The 20,067-nt window shown below is 51.6% G+C and overlaps 1 protein-coding gene across 1 annotated transcript in view; it reads left to right on the forward strand.

The window, feature by feature from the left end:
- The window catches only part of LOC111151125 (leucine rich repeat containing G protein-coupled receptor 6), a 116,354-nt gene that overhangs the window by 62,405 nt on the left and 33,882 nt on the right, over window positions 1-20,067 (forward strand). Inside the window, exons 5-6 of the mRNA XM_022508913.1 lie at window positions 12,308-12,523; window positions 17,552-17,623. Coding sequence (XP_022364621.1) covers window positions 12,308-12,523; window positions 17,552-17,623 — 288 coding nt within the window. The remainder of the gene's footprint in view (window positions 1-12,307; window positions 12,524-17,551; window positions 17,624-20,067) is intronic.

The raw sequence follows: 20,067 nt of genomic DNA on the forward strand, positions 1-20,067 counted from the left end.
GGAGTTTACTGGAAGCCACGGATGACTGTGATTAAGAGAGAGACAAGATCACAACATGGTCAGGGGAGGGGTTCTCTAGTCTGTGTGAATAAATGGGTAGATGGATGGACAGATGGATGGGTGGATGGATAGGTGGACGGATGGATGGGTCGATGGATGGATAGACTGATGGGAGGTGGAGAGGTTGGGAAGGAGAGGACCAATACCACACATCTGTAACCTCCCTAGTTCTCATACTGGTCCACAGGGAGCCTGGGAGCCACTAGAAATAAGGAAGGAGAAAACAGGCTGGGAAAGACTGGAACCCTGTGTTAAGGAGGCCAGATCTGATATAGACTTTCCTTTCCTCCTTCTCCTCCACTTACCATGGTCCATGCAGAAGTATTAATGCGTGGCCTGGTCTCCCATGGTACTGCCCACTGCAGAGTCTGCTGGGAGGGCCTTTAAGTGTCTTTAAAGTGCTGCCATGTTGCCTATATTCCCTAAACCTGTGACATCGCCTCTTTGGAGAGGCAAGTTGGGAAAATCCCCATCTGCCTCTTCCTCCACCAACCACAGCTGCCTTTTGCCAAGGGCAGGCATCCAGGCCCCAAGGAGCCGCAGGACCCAGCTCTCAAACCCATCCCAGACAGCCCAGGAAGGTCCCCAGAAGCCAGCCTGATGTCTGGAATCCAATGGCTAGAGGCTGGGGGATGGACGAGATGGCTTTTTGTAGTCCCCACCCCGAGGATTCCGGGATCGTCACCCACACAGCTGGCCCTCTGCCCAGATCTCTAGGTCTGTGTCTTCAGGGGAAGCTCATAAAGTCTATACACAGAGCCTTGTCCCTGCCTCCATCCTGGAAGGGTGGGTAATTATTTCTATATACTGCTGCAGATTAAAACACAAGGAATGACTTGGAGGAATGCTCACGTATCAGCCTTTGATGTATACAAACGAAGCACCTTCCCTGCCTCCTGGGGTTCTTCTGCGTCCATCAGTTCTCTTGACAGATGGAGAGAAAAGGCGATTTGGGCATCAGCATAGCCTGGAGAACCAGTTGAAATTGCCTTCGTTTTAATATCCCACCTTTGATCTGTTGCAAGCCTGACAGTGAGAGGGGGAAGGATCTTATTAGGTGGCATAAATCAGAACTGATGAAATCACTTTCCCCCAACGAACTCAGACCTTCCCCTGTGTAGGGAGAAGGAAGGGAAAGCCTTGCTGCAGCGAGGAGCTGCCCTCCCCCCTTCAGCCAGGAGCAGGGACACACAGATTAACAGAAGGATCCATCAACCCACCCCGCCCCCTGCAGGGAAGCTTGGGTTCTCTAAGCTTCTGGTGGCTCCACAGGGTTCTCTTCTCCCCGTGCTCTCTGTCACCATGGGACCCATCCATCCATCCCTCCTAGACTGTTTTGGTTCCAACTCCCAAGAGTTTTCATTTCTGGACTGTCAGAACTTGTGCCCACCCTGTGAGGGCCTGGTGATGGGTTTTAGGCTAGGACCCAAAGTATGGGACCCAAATGTTGACTCTGCTGGCAATGGCTCTTGGAGACCAAGCTCTTCATAAGACCTACTCCAACAACATAGGGGTGCAGCCATCCTCCTGGATCTCTGGGAAACTGTCCCCATGGAAGTGTCTCTGGGGGCAGAGCTTGATGAACAGCCCCCAGGTGAACAGGGCAGGAGAGAAGTAAACCCTGGACTCAACGGCAAAAACGTTCTTTGGCTCTACTGTCTATTCACTCTCTGACTTTGGATGCTCACCCCTTTCCTCTTGGCTGAGTGGGGTCCCTTTCAGCTCTCATTTCTATGACTGGTCGTCTCTTCTCAGCAGGTAGTTCCCTGAGCAGTGCTGGAAACAGTCATGATTTCATAAAACAAACAAACAAAAAACAACCCCACAGATTGAATGCCCACTGTGGGTGAGTTTCAGGGAAAGGGAAGACAAAGTCCATGCCCTCAAGGGGTCTTCCAGTCTAATGAAGAAAAAAGCGATCAAAGTGGGAGCTTGGTAAATTTGCTCAAAGGTCCAAAGTTGGCCCTAGCCTTTCTCCCACCTACACTGATCATCCCTCCCAAGTCTCTCTAGCCCAAAGCTCCTTGCATTCCAAGTCTGTGTCCCATTTCCAGAAGTTTCTCTCAGAAAAGCTGTTCTCCATTTAAAGTCTACCTAATAATACTTGCTGGATTAAAAAATATATTAATTGGCAACTTGTACATCTAAAAAGGAGTATTGTCCAATAGGTAAAATTTTAGTCATCTTAAAATATTTGTAGGTCATGGGGGGTGGGGATTGGCTGCCTTAAGCTGCTGCATGACACCAAATGCTTCTAAGTTGGCCTGCCCAGTAAGCCCCTATCTCAGGTATCCAGGGATACAACACAGAAGACTTGTCCAAAGAAGGTGTAGACACCCGGAAGAACAGAGCAAGAAAGACACTCCAGGCTAAGCCTCCTTTTGCAGGTGAAGAAACTGAACCCAGAGAAGGGAAAGAGACCTATCTGAAGGTAACAGCCCTGTGCACCCAGAGGCACAAGTCCTTTGTCATCCTCCCCTCCCCAACCAGAGTTTTGTTTTTCAATCTCAGCTGAGAAATGCCTACACCTTCTCAATGCCTACAAGTTACAGTTCAGCTTCATAGAGCCCCCAAGGACCAGCACGTTTTCCTGCCAACTGCTTATCCCATCTTGCTCATCTTGCTCAAGCCCTGGTTCCTGGCACACGTAGCTAGTTCACTTGTACGTGGGTCAGCACCTTGGCATGCACTCCCCTCTCTGCCGGAGATGCTTGTCCCCTTGTCCCCTTGGTGAAAATTCAGTTACTCATCAAGGCTCAGCAAAAATGTACCTCTTCTTGGAAAGCTGTCCTATCTTCCCTTCCTTGGATGAGTGACTCACACTGTTCTGCACACACTTCTGCTTGTTCCCCCAACTCTTGGTGCACACCCCACATGGATTCTCTCTCTCTCATTCCTCGTCTTTCACACACACACACACACACACACACACACACACACACACTGCATCACAATTGGTATTTTATTTATTCATCCTCATTGCTAGGCCGTAAGCTTCTCCAGGCAGGAACCAAATCTCATTCCATGTCTGTCTCCCTAGTGTCCTGCATGGAGCCTAACTAATTTCTTACAGCCACGTCGTCCAGCATGGCAGCCACAAAGCATGTGTGTCGATGAAAGTTAAATGAATTTAAAAATGCAGTTCCTCAGCCACACCAGCTACATTTGAGTGTTCAATGCCTAGTGGCTGCCATTTTGGACATTGTGGATATTGAACATTTCTCCCATCACAGAAAGCCCTATTGAACAGTATTATCTTAGAAGAGACCAGAGACCTACAGTCCCCAGGATGGAGGAATCACGGGTCTGGGAAGACCTTAGCTGCCCAGACTATATATACGTCACTGCCTTGCACAGAGAAGATGTGTAAAGGGAACATCCTAGAACTGGGTCTGGAGTTCGATCGCTTGGCTTCAAGGCTTGGTTGCTACTTTTAGCGCAGACACACTGTCAACACCTTTCCTGGCTACAGCCCCAAACTGTCAGCTCTCTCAGAGCCTCCACTGGACTGCTCTCCTTAGCTAGGAAATTTCCTTCCATAGAATAGAAAGGGCCTTTCAGGACAAGTGCTGATGTTCACGTCTTGCTAAGGAGAAGCCTCATCAGTGAACCTGGACTGAGTGATGGCCTCGTGAAGGTGAAGAGCTTTGGGTCAGAGGTTGCCTAGCTTCTCCCTTTTCCCTCCCCTGACCCTTCACCATCCTAGGACAGGAGTAAAGGGTGTTGGCTGAGACAAAGTGTCACCTTCCACAGCCCCCATGAGCTGGGGGATCAGGGTGATGGGGCTGCCTGAGGCCCCCAGCGCATGACTGTCACTGGCAGAATCTCATAGAATTACGCAGCTGGCCCGTCATCTGTTCTACACAACTGAGGGGCGTGAGTTCCTGGTCTGACAGCCTGGGAAAACTAAGCTTGCTTTTCCTTGGCGTCTCACACTTCCCTGACCGTACTCCTTCTGTTCTCCTGAGCCCTGTCCTCCAGGAGCCTTCCTTTATCATAAGGAGACATCTTTGACTTCTGTACTTAGCCTCCCAACTCTTGCCCTGCCCTCTGCCTTCACCCACCCCTCCCAATCCAGTCTCAACACAGGAGCCTCAGTGATCTTCCGAAAATGCCATTTTAACCTGGGAACCACTGTCATCTGCCCCTTTCCAGTTTTGACTGTCTGGTCTCTGGACCTTCCTCGCTTACTTTGACGTCATTGACTATGTTCAGTGATGGTGAGGTACCCCCGCCTTGCCGCCTCTGTGGTTTCTCTTGTGTTGTTCTTTTTTGCCTTGTGTCTCTTTCTCTAATACTGCCTCTTCAGAAAACTCCTACTCCCCTCTTGGGAGCCAGCTCAGATGTCACCTCCTCTGTGAGGTCTTCTGGATTTCCCAAGGAGGAAAGAGTGGGATCCAGCTTCCAGAATATTTTCCATTCACTTAACTGAAGTTATGTATAATTGTGAGTTTAAAGCCACAGACATTGGCTTCACCTCTATGTTCTTCCTTTTCTACCTGTAAAATGGGGATAATAAGATTCCTACTCCATCGGACTGGGATGGAGGTTAAATATAAAAATATATGTAAAGTGCTGAGCACACCTGGCAATCAGCTAGCTCCCAGTAGATGTTAGCTGAAGTTTTTATCCTGTCTTATTAAATAATAAAGTAAATAGTCTGAGAGCTTCTCTGAAGAGGGACTCTGTGTTAGGCATGTTTGAATCCCAGCACTGAGCACAATGCTGGCCTAGCGTAAGTATTCAGTGAATGTTTAGTGGATTTAATCCAATCCACCGGATTGAATTTTTTAATCCTTTTTGATTGAACTAAATCCAATCCGATTGAATTCTAGACCAAAGGAATGACACTTGGTGATTGAGTTGAGGCTAAAGTAATGAGGGGGCATTTCAGGCAACCTGATGGGTAGTGGGGAGATATTTGGGGGCAGTGGAGACTTTATGGAATCCTCAGGAAACTGCAAAGGGCCTTCACAGGAATCAGGCTGTGGTCTCCACAAAGGGAGCTCAGGAGGCTGTCAGCTTGTGCAAAGGTAAAGGCACCTGAGTGTGGGGCCCGAGCTGGTTGAGTCTGACTGACGCATGAGCCCTCCCTAAGCAGGGCCAGGGTGTGCTACACCCAGGAGAGCAGCCCCCCTCCCCGCCCCCATCACACTGTTAGAGCCCCATGGCCCTCCCCGTGGAGGCCGGCGGCTGGCACTGCCAACCGCTGCCAGTGCGGGAGGCTGGGGCCTCCTGCCCGTGGAAGGCCTGGGGGTACCTCCTTGCCGCTCTGCAGGTGCCAGCCTGCTCCCTGCTGGAGCCCTCACCTTCCCTGGCAGGCTTTCCGTCAGGGCTGTTGGTCCCTCCAGGCAATGAACAGTTCCCACATAGAATATTTTCCCCACAGAATAACCATTTCCATAGTGGCTCCTTTTTGTTCTTTCTTCATTTTCAATATCCTCCCCCTTCCACCCTGCCTGTACTCCACCCCAACCACAGCCTGAGACGCCCCCGCCCCCGTGCGGCCCCTATCCTCTCTTTTCTTCTCCTTGACCTGCTGCAAGTCACCTCTGTGCCTATACGTGCTGGGGAGGGGGCTGGGAGCTTCCAGGTGAAAAGCCAGCCCGTTGACAACTGGGTGCCAAATGCACAGTCCTTGTCCTCAAGGTACCTCACCCCCAACCTCTTTCTTATCCTCACACTCACAATTAGGATTTGACAGCGGAAGGTGTGGCCCACAGCTTTTGAGGATTTCTGAGCTCGGGAGCAGGACTGGCTTCCCTGGCGTGTGCCCTGTGCCATTGTTCAGGACCTCTGCGCAGAAGGTTTAGTGCTTGGCTCTTGCCATCTTGAAATTCTTCATCATTTTTGAATAGGGGTTTCCCATTCTCATTTTGTGTCAGGCTCCGCGACTCACAGAGCCCATCCTGCCTAGGAGGGCTGGAACGGAGAGCAGCTTCAAGGAGAGGAGGTAGCTAGGTTGTAGTGGGAGTTGGAGCAGAGGAGCGCCACCAAATTCAGTGACCAGGTCAGGGGCGAGAGGTGGCCGGGGTTCCCCTTCTCTGAACGTCTGCATTGGAAATGGCACACTGGCCCTCCTTTCCCACTTTGCGAAAACCTGATGGGCTGACGAGGGAAGGGGATACTCTGGAGCCTAAGATTGGCTGGGGACACTTTCTTAGAAAGGGGCCACATCAGGTAGGGGCCCTGTAAACACCCTCTGCCTCCAGATAGATGAAAAGCAAGAGTCTTCCGCCAGATGTCCCCAGCCCTTGGAACCTACTTCAAGCCCATCTGTCTTCATGGATGCTGGTTTTCAGCCTCTCTCTACTCCTACGTATCCTGTCCTATAATCACTACGTCTTCTTGTATCATGTGGTTCAGAACTGGAGAGAGAACTCAAGTCGCACCTGACCTGAGTGCAATAAAACAGAAACCACCCCCCTTTTCTCCCTGCTGTCCTCCTGGTCCTGCCCAGGGACATGTTGACCTTTAGATTCAAAGTCACCATGTGTCCTGGGAGCAGGTACCAGGTGGCAGCTACCTAGCTTAGAGCTTTATGTGAATGATCCCTTTTAAATGAATACCTGGTGACATCCATGGGTCAGCTGGTGGTCCACTAGGAGCTCTGAATCTGTCCCTAGTCTCATATTTGACTCAGATCTGTTACGAAATAAGATGGATTAAAGAGGGAAATTCCAGAAAGGGCCCATTAGGTCTGCAAATGTCCTGTGGGCTGTGAGGGACTTTGGTTTTCAAATATAAATGTGTTTCCTACAGCTCAGAGAGGTGTATGTTTTTCTGTCATCCAGTCCTTTTAAGGAAGCCAGGCATTAGAAAGAAATGGAAAGGAGCCCTGAGTTTGAGTCCCAGCCCTGCCCCTCCCTTTGGGCATTTTCTTTATCTCTCTGGGCTTCAGTTTCCTTATATAAAATGAGTGAGGCTGCCAGGCTCCTTCAAGCTGATATAATGTGATTCTGAGTTTACACTGACACTGTTGCTCTTCTGGGTCATTGTCAGTGAACAACTTCTTGCTGTCTAACCTGACTCTCTGCTATAGCCACTTGCACCCGGTTAGGTCTTGATCTCATGTTGACTCAGTAGGACTGGGTTCTCATGTCACCAGCTCCCTGGAATGGCCTATGGCCAGGTGACTTTCAGACCACCTTTCCCATGGGACTTGGACCTGGAGGGAAGACACTCCAGCCATCACACACGTTCTCCCCACCCACTTCCCCGCCTCAGCCTGGGCCCTGGGCTGGGGGTGTATGAGGAGCACTTTGGCCCTCTAGAGGTTAAGCTGTTTCCCCAGAGCCCAAGCAAGCCAAAACTGGCCTGTGAGGTCCTTGTTAATCTGTCCTATTACCGCAGGTAAGAATTATAGTCAGAAATCATTCAAGGAGCCCGGGCCCACAAGGGAGAAAGAGAAGGGCTGTTGGGGGTTGTTGATTTTATTCTAGGGCTTAATTGGTATAATTGCTCTTTTCTTCCTGCCAAACCAGAGTCGGTCGGGATTGACTCTCCCACCTGTGGATGGGTCCATTAGTCCCAAGTGGTGAAGTCAGGCTGCTTGGAAGCTCCTTTGCCCCCCCCCCCCCCCCCCCCCCCCCCCGCCCAGATGACATGGGAGCCCGGGCCCATCTGCCCCAGAGGGGCCCCAGGACAGCCTGAACCTAACTCAAGGGGGTCAGGCAGCTTCTTCAGAGAGCACCAGATCCTGCTTGTCGTGGGGCGGAGAAAGAGTACAGGGGACTTCTCAGGGCTCCCCAAGTTTCAGAGGTCCCTGAGGGAGGGAGGGGATGCCTCACAAGAGGGGAAGGGGGAATACAGAAGTAAGTACTGCTCCATTTCTTCCCCTGTTGCCTTCCCCACTCCTCTCTGGGCCCCCTCGGGAGCCCACTTTGAAGGGGGTGTTTTGTCTTCATGGACAAACCTACCAGGAGGACCTATAAGCCTGAGTCCTGTTCTCAAATAAGGCCCCTTGTTAGCTGGACCGTGAACCTGCATATCGGGCTTGCCAGGCCCCTAGGCCAAAATCCTAACCCAAGTTGGGCTTATCCATACCTGCTCTGAAATCCCTTTTTTGGGGGGATGCCCAGTTCCTCCCTTGGGTCCCCAGGGCACCCGTGGCCAGCCTTCTTGTTAGAAGGGAAGCTAATGCTGGGGCCTCTTATTTGCATTTAACCTCAAAACAGTCCCTGGGGTGGCCAGGTAGTCACACTACAGAGCTGAGGAAGCCAGCTGAAAATGTGAAGAGAGGAGAGGGCCTAGATCTTTTTGGAGGCTAAGCCTACATGTCCTCCAAGCTCTCCCCCCACCCCACCCCCGGGGACAGAGTCACCACATAAAACAGGAATATTGCATGGGACCTACTTATGTTTAAAAAGTTGTTCCTTGTATATCTGAAATTCAAATTTCACTGGGCATCACCCCAAATATTACGTGGGACACATTTATACTGACAATTATTTGTTACTTATCCAAGATTCAAATTTTAATGGGCAACATGTATTTTTATTTGCTAAACCCAGCAATCCTCTGCTGGGTCCACATCCCAGCCCAAGCCTGCCTGGCCTGAGTGAAACCCTGGGACCTTCTGCTCACCCCAAACACAAATTCAGATCTGACTGATTTCCTCCATGCGCTTATCCCATCTTCTTCATTTGCCAGCTTGCCTGGTTTCCCCCTCTGGCGTGTCCCTGTCCCCAGGTCTCAGGAATCCGGCTGTAGGCACCTTCCTTCCACAGTCCCAGGCATGCCCTACCACACTGCTCCTGGAGATCTGCAAAGCCTCGCAGGAGAGGCATTCTCTCTAACAGAGCAGAAAGGGGCCTGGCCATTAGTCCAGGCCAGCCCTCACCTGGGAAAGTGTCATCCTGAGCCAGGGCTGTGCTTGGCCTGGCCTCTGGGGAAAGTGGCCCTTCTCTGGCCCTCCCGCCTCTGGGTTGCACACAATGCAGGCAGTGGTCTAATCAGGGCCATAGGTTACATGTGAAAGTGTGCGCGTGTGCACGCGTGGGTCATGTGTGTGCTCACATATACACATGTGCATAAGAGGCAGCTTCCAAATGCCCCCACAGCCACAGAGGACAAGATCGTTTCCCTCTTGCCCTGCCCCAGCGCCGCTTCCTGTCTGCCCCAGAGCGCCTTCCCTCTGTCCACAGAGCAGGGCTACTGCCTACCAGGGGCTTGGGTCACGGCATCTGCCCTGTTTCCCAGGCTCCGTCAAATAGGTCAGCAAGTTCTCATCCCCCTCCCCCAGTACCAGCATCACACAGTGGCGAGACACATGAATTTGGGCCCCAGACAACCTGGGTTGGAGTCCCAGCTTTGTGGGTCACTAGTTAAGTGGCCTTGGGCAGCTTAATCTCTCCGTATAATGGGGCTAACCAGAGATTTCTCATGGCATTGCTGCAAGGCACAGATCACACACTTGTCCCTGGCTCTGCACCTGGCATATGCCAAGGGCTCGATATGTGGAAGCGTTGACTGCTCTTGGTGTCATGGTTGTCACGATAGGGTTGCTCCCAGCCCCAGGCTTTAGAGAGAAAGGGAGCACCCCCCATCTTGGGGATTCCAGCCTCCTGAGTCTCTTAATCCCCCCCTTTAGGTAGGCAGTTGCAGAGATCCAGGCCCAGGCCTGTCTGACGAGCCAGACCCCAGCTGTCCTCGTCCCCTACATTCAATGGGTTGTTAGGCCTTATCGATTTGACTTCCTAAGGATGTCTGAAGTCTGTGCCCACTTTCCCCATCCACACTGGCCCTCTATTCTCCTGCCTTGGGGCCTTCACTCATGATACCTCACCTTCCACCTTGCCACCAAGACACTGCCCTCACTGAGCAGAAGGAAGTGGTGGTGGCATTCTTATGGGACGCTAAGAAGACTCCTGGCATTGCTGGGTGACTTTATTGTGCCAGGGAGCCTGCCTGGCCAGCCCGGTACTATCCCAGGTCAGGAGCAACAAGAACTACCCCTAGGAGAGGATGCTTTTTGGGACTGGACAGCAGGGTGGCCAAATTCACTTCTCAAGCTTCTAGGGCCATGGCTGTCCCTTTCCGGATGAGGAGGTTGTGTAAAGCAACTATCTCTTTGCTGATCTTCCTGCCTCCAGTCTGGCCCTTCTCCTATACCAACAAGGTCTTCAGAGGAATCTTTTCAAAACAGAAGTCTGGCTAGGTTCTTCCTTTGCTTAAAACCCTTCAGTGGCTGTTTCCTTTAACACAGCATTGCTTACGAGACCCCGAGAGCTCTGGCTCTCTGCCTGACTAGCTCACCTTGCACTCTCCCTACATGCTTCCCCTCCCTCCTGCTGCAGCCCTACCTGACCGTTCTCAGCCCCGTGCCTTGCTGTGCCCTCACCTTCCCACTTGCCTTCCCTCTGCTCAGGATTCTTTTCCCCATCTCCTCCCCTGACCAATTCCTCCTTGGCCACCAGGTCTCTATGTAAACATTACTTTCTCCTGGAGGCCTTTCCAGATGCTCACACAGGTGTGCTTCCCCTGCCTTTGCTGTCCTGTGAGTACGTCTGGCTTGCCCACTGGATTTAAGCTACATCAGGAAGGGCAGGGACATTGTCTTCTTCATAGCTGATGTGTATCCAATATTTCCCAAACCTGTCTGTGCACAGAAACTTCTAGGGTATTCTTTAGAAACAGATTCCCAGGGGCTCCTGGGTGGCTCAGTTGGTGAAGCATCCGACTCTTGATCTTGGCTCAGGTATTGATCTCAGAGCCGTGAGTTCAAGCCCCATATTGGGCTCCATGCAGAACACGGAGCCTACTTAAAAAAGAAACAAAAACAAGAACAAAAACAGATTCCCAGGCCCCCTCTGGACCTTCTGAACAACACTCTACTGGGGAGCAGCTTGGGAGTCTGTATTTTCACAAAGTTTCATCCAGTCAGACCATCAAGAGTATGGTGACCACCATGGACGGACCATATCTGGAGTGCTAGGCCTTGCCAGTAGAGGGCACTACTCACTGAAGGGTGTTTGGTCCCATCCTTCCAGGTTTGATATGGGTGGGTGGTCTTTCTAATCTCAGCTTTCAAGAACAATCCAGGTCGGTTTGCTTTCCCATCTAAGGTCCCAGCATTGACCTGTTCTCTCCCCTTGGTGGTGAGCCAGGGAGTGTCTCCCAGTGGCCCTTAAGACATTTGGCAAGAAAGGCACTGGTGAATTTGCTCAGGAAAGAGATAGAAGCCCAGCAGGACCTTCCTCCGCCCACATCACTTGTTCTTCAGGTTCAGGGCTATGGAGTCCTCAGGCCTTTGTGGACAAAGGCTGGGTTGTCAGTGACTGAGGTGCCATATACATGTGGGAGAGCCATACCTCAGGGCAGAGCCTCCCCTCAACATAGGAAAGTTCAGGAGGGGGTCCATAGTCACAGGCCAGCTTGTCTGGTCTCTGTGGGACCAGCTACCTAGAGTGATCCAATTTCAGCCCCCACTGAAGGCAGAATAGTGTATTGAAAAAGGACATCATGGCTGGGATACAGCTGTCAAAAGCTGACATGGGCAGTCTCCTGTTTGGCTGGGCTGAACTTCTAGGTCTTCTAGAATTTGCATCAGAAGTTCCCGTTTCACCTGGGAACCTCTGGTTGTCACACAGACAGGAACACCACCATCTGTTTTCCTGTTCTGAAAAGTAGCCTAGCAAGGACTTCAACTATAGCATATTAGGGACAATCAATTGAGCAGGAAGCCCTAGGACCTCGGCAGGAGCTTCATCAAACTACCGGCTCCTTGAAGAGACAAGGAGCAAGCGGAGCTGGGGTCAGGGGACAGGGAGTGCCTTGAATCTTTGGGGAAGCCTTCTCTTTGGCTAGGTCCAGAAGGAGGAGATTTCCCTCTATAAATGGTGGGACTATCCCTACCATATGGCCTTGCACTGGAGAGGGTTGGGAAGAATAGTGTCTCACCCGAAGGAGGGGAGCTATGGCATAGAGTGAGAAGTCTGGGGGTGTGAGGGAGATACTGGTTATCCACAGAGGGGCTATGGGTTCAACATTGGGTCTGAGAGGAAGAGCTGGTGCCATAAGTAGGAACATATGGCATAAAGGATCAAGAATTATGGGTTGGAATGGAGGCGAAATAGGGGAATGTGAAGAGGCGGGGTATAGGCTAAGTGGTGGCGAAGTCACAGCTGTAGTCCTAGGGTACCTCGAAGGCCCCGCAGGGGTCGGGGCTGGCCCAGCTCAGGTCAGTCCCAGACCATGGTCTGCATCTTGCCCGGGATTGATCCTTATCCATCCTCTCTTCCACCAGGCGCCTAGATGCCAACCTCATCTCCCTGGTCCCGGAAAGGAGCTTTGAGGGGCTGTCTTCCCTCCGTCACCTGTGGTTGGACGACAATGCGCTCACCGAGATCCCTGTCAGGGCCCTCAACAACCTCCCTGCCCTGCAGGCCATGACCCTGGCCCTCAACCGCATCAACCACATCCCTGACTACGCCTTCCAGAACCTCACCAGCCTTGTGGTGCTGTGAGTGCTGCCCTGCCCCGCCCCCCAACTCCCAGCTGGGTCCTGCTGGGGCTGCATGTTTACTCCAGAGCTGGGTTGGAAGTCTGGATAGCTCTGCTCTTCTCTGCATGGTACTGAACCTTCTGGCCTCAATTTCTCCTTTTTAAAGTGAGGACGATCATCCCCTGTTGACCCCATGGGGATTATCTTGAGGCCAAATGACAGTAGAGCTGTAGAAGTGCTTTGAGAAGCCAGAACACCATGATCAGAAAACAGGAATTAAGCTACTAGTTTCTCGCTATGCAAATATAATATAATAACTATACCAAGCTGATTGGAATATAAGTCAGCAATCTCTTAAGCGATTTCTACCACATTCAACCATCAGGTGTTGCAGTCTTACGCTTTGGCACAGGGATAGGATAAATTCATCTCATTTCCCAGACTCCAAGAAGCAGAGAAAAGCCATCACTAGTAATTAGACAGCAAAGCCCCATCAGGGTAATTACCTGGGAGATAGTATCCCTGGCAGGAATTGGGGACCGGGGTTACCTCTGCCTCCCTGGTGGGAACTTTGGAGTGCAAATTAGCTCCCAGCTAATTGCTATGAGTGATTGGAAGTTCATAGGGTAATTACTAAGGGCTTGGAGGTCATGTGTAATTGCTTTGGGTTACACGCTAATTGCTGCGGGAACATATGTGTTAGTGACTCTGCTAAACGGCAACTTGCCTCCCCTGCTCTTGGAAATCTGGTGTGATTTTCCAAACCCGAGCATAGATGAGGTGTAGGTCCATCTAAAAGCTGAACACTCAGGCACCAATTTGTTTGTTTAATCCTCTGTCCGGGGAGACTGGAAAACCAAGAGGACCATTCTTATGGATCACGTCCTTTTATCAGGATGGCCATTCCATCCCTGCTTCTGGGGGCCAGTGGGGGTATTAATAGAGGGTGAACAGAGCAAGGTGACTGATTCTTGTTTTGGTGACAGCCCAGTGACACCCTGAGGGGATGGGATCAGATCGTCGTCATGAGAGACAAGACTGGGAAAATGAGGGCCACATGAGGGGTTCCAGACAAATGAGGAGCAACAGGTGTTTCCAGAACCCATATGTGGGGTGCTATAGAGTCTGAAAAGGATGCGAACAGTGGCTGCCCTGCAGGGGCTGACAGTCTAATTGAGAGAGTGGACTAAATGATGGAAAAGACAGCTGGTGATGTCCTTACTGTACCTTATGCTAAGATAGCTGGTGACAGATACAGATTCATGCAGTGTCGGAAACCTGGGCCAATGGGGAAGGCTTCATGGGGAAGTTGGGGTGGGTCCTGGGGCTGGGAAGATGAAGAACAAGACAGTTGAAGACCAACAGAGTTCCAAGCGGTGTCATAGAAGTCCGGCTGTTTGGTGGCAGTGAATAGGCTAGTCTGGTGTGAGCAGAGGATCCTCCTGCAGAATGTGGCTGGGAAGGTGGGTGAGGGGACTCAGAGTCCTAGCAGGGACTTTGGCTTTTGTCAGTCAGGGGGAAAGGGAAGCATGAGGGTTTTCGAGTAAAGATGAGCAGGGCGATATTTCAGGAAGGCTAGTTTGGAGGATGGGTGGAAATAGGCGACAGGTAGAAGGCTCTCGTTTATCAGCTGAGGTCTAGTATAAGGGGGTGGGAGAAGGAGTGGAAGGGAAGACATGACTGTGAGGGATGTTTTAAAGGAAGGATAAATGTGATCTAGGAAAGACCAGGAGGAAGGGGAATCAAGAATGACTCCAAAGTGTGGTTGGGAACCAGGAAATTGGAATGCTAGGCATGCTGCATATCTGGTGGGGGGGGGACGGGGACCCCACTGGGCAAAAGGAGGGGCAAGGGAAGAAAACCTACCAGGGCAGAGCAAAGCTCTAGGGGAACTGGTCCCTTTGCCTGGAGCAGAGCCAGAAACATGACTCCTCTGTCCTGCCTCCAACTCACCAGGACCTGGGAGGGAAGAGAAGTCTGGAGGAAGCTGTCCAGGGACTATGGGATGATGTATAAAAAGACCCAGGAGGCAGATAAGGAAGACTGAGGATGATAGGAAGTAGGAAAGTTTGATTAAACCCAACTGCTGCGTAGGAGTCTGGCTGGCGGCGTAAACAGACAAGTGAGGTGGAGGAGAAGGGGCTTCTGTGCAATCCAAACCCAGTCTGCTTTGATCGGGCTGCTGTGAGCATGTGGACCTCCTTTGCCCACTGCTCTGATGTTGGTGGGACCCCCAGGCAGCACTTAACTGGCTGGGTTAAGTGCAAATCTCGCAAACATGCAAATCTTGTCTCTTCATCTGAACTAGAAGCCCCAACACCCCGCCCCAGGCTGGGCTGCTAGAGGCACCCAGGATGCCCGGGCTGAGTGAGTGGTTTGGAAGAGGGAGTCGGAACCCTGGAGCTGGATATTTAGGAAGCTGAGATGGTGTAGACCAGAGTTGCTGGGGGAGGAGGAAGGGGCTGGAAAATGGAAACGAGAGTCCAACAGGACACGGGAAGAAATGGTTAAGTTTGGTGACAGTCGGGATACAAGCATCAGGCAGTAAGGGAAATCAAAACCCCTTGTTAGGGGAGAGAGTATATTCCCAGAAGGCTACATTTTCCCTGTCAAATCCAAAGCTGCCTATGGCAGGGGCCTGTCTCCCAGTGGAACCTGGGAGGTGGACAAGGATGGGGAAGACCTACAGGACCCACAACTCTCAAGACCCCTATTTCTATCCATGTGTGCTGGATGGGGTCTTCCTGTCACCTTGGTATTTGAACAGCATCTTGGAGGCCTGTGTGATTTCCTCTCCTTGTAAGGGATTTCCTTTTTCTGTCTGAAGAGGCTTCTTAATTCTTGAACTTTACTAGCTTAACTAGAATATGTCATGGTGTAAAATATTCTGTATCTGATTTTTCTGGAACATTGTATGCCTGGGAGCTGCAGATTCTATGCTTTCTCCACTAGAGAATTTTCTTCCATACTCTGTGTTTGAATACATCTTCTGTCTCGTGTTTGGGTTCTCTCCCTCAGACATGTCAATTACCCTTGTATTGAATCACCTTTATGTCTTCTCCATCTATGCACTTCTGTTCTAACCTTTTTGTCTCATTCAGCCACGTTCACCATGATTATCTCAAGCTTTTTCTCTGATACCAGTTCATTTTAGGCAGCATTGACCCTGTTTCTTGGCTCAAGTTTTCAATAGTGTAATTTCGGTTCTCAGTGTTTTTGTTGCCTACGATGTCATTTTCTCTTTCTTTTTTTTTTTTTTTAAGATTTTATTCATTTATTTGACAGATCACAAGTAGGCAGAGAGGCAGGCAGAGAGGGGGAAGCAGGCTTCCTACCAAGCAGAGAGCCCAATGCGGGGCTCGATCCAGAACCCTGAGATCATGACCTGAGCTGAAGGCAGAGGCTTTAACCCACTGAGCCACCCAGGCGCCCCTTCTCTTTTGTTTTTAAAACTTCATTTTGGAAATACTGTTTTTTGAGTTTGTTTTGTAGCAGGAGGCCATTGTGGTAATTTTCCTTCTGTGTCTCATCCATTCGTTGTATTTTTTTTTTTTTCTTGGCTTGAAACTTTACCTGCCTTTGCACCTTCTCTTCTCCCCATCCTCGGTCTCCCTGGTGCATCCATAATTACCATGTGATTTCTTCGTTCTGGCTTATGCATGGAGAGCTGTCTCCTTGTCCTAGCTGTGTCATCTGGGGAGCCCCTGGTTTTCCCCTTCTAGCTGTCGTTTGTGGGCTATTGTGGGTAATTGAGATTCCATCTGCTTTTCTGTGCCCAGGCAGTGGGGTGAAGGTAGGGGGAATGTGCTCTGAGGGGGAGCCCAGCCTTTGTCAGGCAGCCGGGGCTCTGCTGTATCTACAGGTTCAGAGTGTGTTAAATGTGTGAGTTCACTCCCTCCACCCAAAAATTCCCTCGGGCTTCGAGTCATTTCCTCGAGTCAGTGAGTAGCTTGGAACCTTTATTTTACTCCCCAGTGTCACCTGTTTCCTCTGGAAGCCAGACGTGGGGAAGGGAAACAAACCTTTTCCATAGAGCTGCCTCTCTTTAGATTTGGGGTTTTAGGGGAAATTCTCAGGGTTTTGTTTTCTTGCCAGCTCAGTTCTTGGAGAAAGCAGGACTAGTTAGGAGTTCCAGAGTTTCACCTCAGTCACCAGTCTGTGCAGTTTGTTTACATTGGGTTATGTCTCTGTCCTTGCTTTGCTGCTACTTGTAATATTTGGGCCGGAGTCAGGGTTCTTGTTTTTGCTATTTTTGCTTATTTCATTAGGAATTGGGAGAAGATCATTCTGTCATTCGCTTTCAGTTAGCTCTTTATTTTGGAAGTTTCTTCCGAGCTGATCTCCCACCTCTCCCCGACCTACATGCGCTCTGGCCAGGCGCTTCACCATCCAGCACAGACACACGTGCTCATTCCCACCTCCCCTCCTCTATCCCCCTGTTACCTCTGCCTGGAATGCCCTTCCCTCTGCTTGTCCAGATCACCTACGCTTCAAGGCTCTGCTCTGGATTACCACCTCTGTAAAACCTTCCCTAACTCCTCTGTTCTTACCAGTCTCCCATCTCTGAGCCTGTCTACAGCTCTCTCCAGCTATAACAAAAAGCTTAGCCTTTAATTATATGTTGTCTACCGCGGTTTGCTGTTGGCTCCCATAAGCGCGTCTGACCACTGAGTCAGGCGGGCTGGGTCCTGGGGAGCAGGACCATAGAAGAAGCCTCAGAATGGAGCCCCCCTGACATCAGGACTCTCTCCAAGAGCTTAGTGGGAGCCTGCCTTAGCCTTGGTCTTGGGCATTCCTCTTGTGTTTTCCTTCAGTAGGAAGTGAAAACCATGTAGCCCATGGTTGATTCAGCCGTGGGGATTGTAACTTCAGAAGTCAGTCTTGGCTAATCATTTTGTCCCTGGAGACAAAGGGCTGGACCACTGGGGTCAGTGTGTTCATGCTTCTGCCTCCACCTTCCGACTTAAGCCATCGTCTGCTTTCTGCCCCCGCCCCGAGCCCGATGTTGTGGGCACCCGTTCTGACGTGCCTTTCCTTCCCACACAGGCATCTTCATAACAACCGCATCCAGCATCTGGGGACCCACAGCTTCGAGGGGCTGCACAATCTGGAGACACTGTGAGTGCTGGGGTTGTGGTGGGGCCCTGTCCTGGTGAGGAAAGCCTGAACGCCTGGAGGCCGGGGGGAGGCTGGCAGAGGGAGAAGCCAGTGGGACTGGGGTGCTGGGCACTGGCTCCAGGCCTGCTCACCCACATGGCCCTCCCTGGCGTTCTCTCTAGGATGCCTCTCTGAATACATTCCTTCCTCCTTCAGGTGGGTGGAATGTGCCCTCTGGGAGTTCAGGGTGGCCCAGAGAGGGAGAATCTAGGATCCCTGCCAGCAGAGACCACCGAAATAATGAACATTGCAGATAGGAAAGCCAGAAGAATGAGGATCTTGAGGCTGGGGACTGTAAGGCTTGGGGATGGGGATGGGAGGACTCCATGGCAGTTTTGGCATGTGTTTCAGGGTGGCTGCTGACGGAAGGGAGGGTAATACCATGGACTCATGCCGGCATGGTTGGCCAGTCGATCTAACTAGCCAAATGATTAATGGGGAGATGGCCCATTCAGCAGTCCAGCCTGACTATAAAAAGCACCCAAGTTGTTGACTCTCAAAAAGCCATATTATTCACACATCATCATCCTGGAATTCAGTTAAGGTCAGAACGCACCCAAACCCTCCCATCATTTCCTCTGGAGTCCCGCCAGCCCCCACAGAGTGGGCTGAGTGGGCCCCATTTGAGCAGACAACTGGCTGGGCTCTCTAAGTATGCTGGCCATGCCAGCTGAGGTCCCGCAGTTCCCACAAGGGAGCTGGCTGCCACAGCCACCTGGTGCAGGCCACCAGCGCCAGGGAGAGAGGGAGCCCCCCCAGCCCCGCCCCCGTCCCTGGTCACTGAGAGTGAGCCATTAAGGTTGGGGCAGGGCTCACGTGTCAGGGGCATGATCACAGTCACAGTGCCTTTTGCCTCCCCTCCTCCACCTCCTCCCTCCCTGCCCAACACCCAGACATGCACCCAAGTTCCCAAGGTGAGGGATTTTTCAAGAACCCAAAGCAGCCCAGGAGAAAATGCCGGGAGACAAGCTATGACCCAAGGAGGCAGTGGTTTGGGGAAAGCCATTTGGCAAGTCTAGCCCAGGAGGTCTGGGCTGTCTGCGTTTGTGGTTGTGGAGGGGAAGGGAATAGGGAGGCCGAGACTAATGCTCTGCTCCTCTTTCCGGTGGGCAGGAGACCCAGAAGCCCAGTTGTTCTCTTGGGCTCAGCCTGGAGCAGGAGAAATGGCAGAGCTGGGCCTGGCTTTCCCTGTGCCCTCACTCTGCCGCTGACCAAGTGCCTGGGAGTTGGGGGGGGTGGGATGTGCCCCAGCCTGGAGTCAGGAAAGTTGGAACCTCTCCCCACCACTGTGTGTGACTTGGGCTCTGTGTTCTCTTCTCTAGTCTCCACAGACAGGCGGCCAGTGAAAGCCGGACACTGTAGCCCACTCCACCAACACACTAGCAACCCGAGGTCCAGGGAAGCGGCATGGCACGCCCAGAGTTACTCCCTCAGTTCAGGACAGAGCAGATCTGGGATGTGTTAACTGAGAAAATGCCCATGGAAGCTCCTAGCTTAGTGCCCTGCGCCCCTCAGCCATCTGAGTCAACTGTGAATTGTGCAAGTCTACTACGGCTAGGTGTTTGGGGTCAGGGGTGGCCAGGGACCTCTTAAGGCCCATGCCACCGACACCACCTCCCCTCAGGAGATATGGGAGTGGGGGGGGCGGAGTTTGGAGCTGCTGGGCATCAGCAGAGTGGCAAGGAGCCCAGTGTTCTCTGCCCTGGGGTGTGAGGGCTGTTAGTTCTGCCGGGAAATCCAGTGGGGAGGGGGCACACATACTGGGTGTGGGTTGGCACCTCTAAAAAGCCACCTAGCAGCTCTTTCTTCACTTTTGGGGCACACTGCCTAACTCTTTCTCAATTAGCTGCTGGATTGCTGCGCGGGGCATTTGGCTCAGCTGGTGCTGGCTTAATTACAGAGCGATCCTGCCGCTAAGTGCCCACTGTACCTTTCATCTGTGAGAGTGCTTGGCTCCGTCACACAGAGCCCCCGGCCTGCACCCACTGCCCAGACGTAAAGGCAAGGCGAAGAGATAGGAGAAAGCCTTATCGCAAAGTCAGTGGCCGTTAGCATCCAATACCTGGGGCTCATGCCAGTTCTACCAGCTGTGGGACCTTGGTCGAGGCATTTGCCTTCATGAGTCTTAGTTTTCTAATCTGGAGTGTAATACCGCTAATCACCCTGATCTAATGGGTTGATGTGTGGATTAAATGAGTTGATGTGTGTACGATGTCTGTCTGTACAGAGCCTGGGAATCCATGTTAGGAACCTGCCCTGCACTCCTTTCTCATCCCCACCTGCTCCTCTGAGGGCCTCAATCTCCACAACACAGCTTCCCTCCCTGCCCTTGAGGGATAAGCTCTGCTTCCAACTTTTGATCTCCAATTAAAAAGGGGAAAAGTGTGTTCTTTATCCTCTACCCC

The sequence above is a fragment of the Enhydra lutris genome, unplaced genomic scaffold (assembly GCF_002288905.1).
Source record: "Enhydra lutris kenyoni isolate GAN:26980312 unplaced genomic scaffold, ASM228890v2 scaffoldscaffold25, whole genome shotgun sequence".
Classification (NCBI taxonomy): Eukaryota; Metazoa; Chordata; class Mammalia; order Carnivora; family Mustelidae; genus Enhydra; species Enhydra lutris.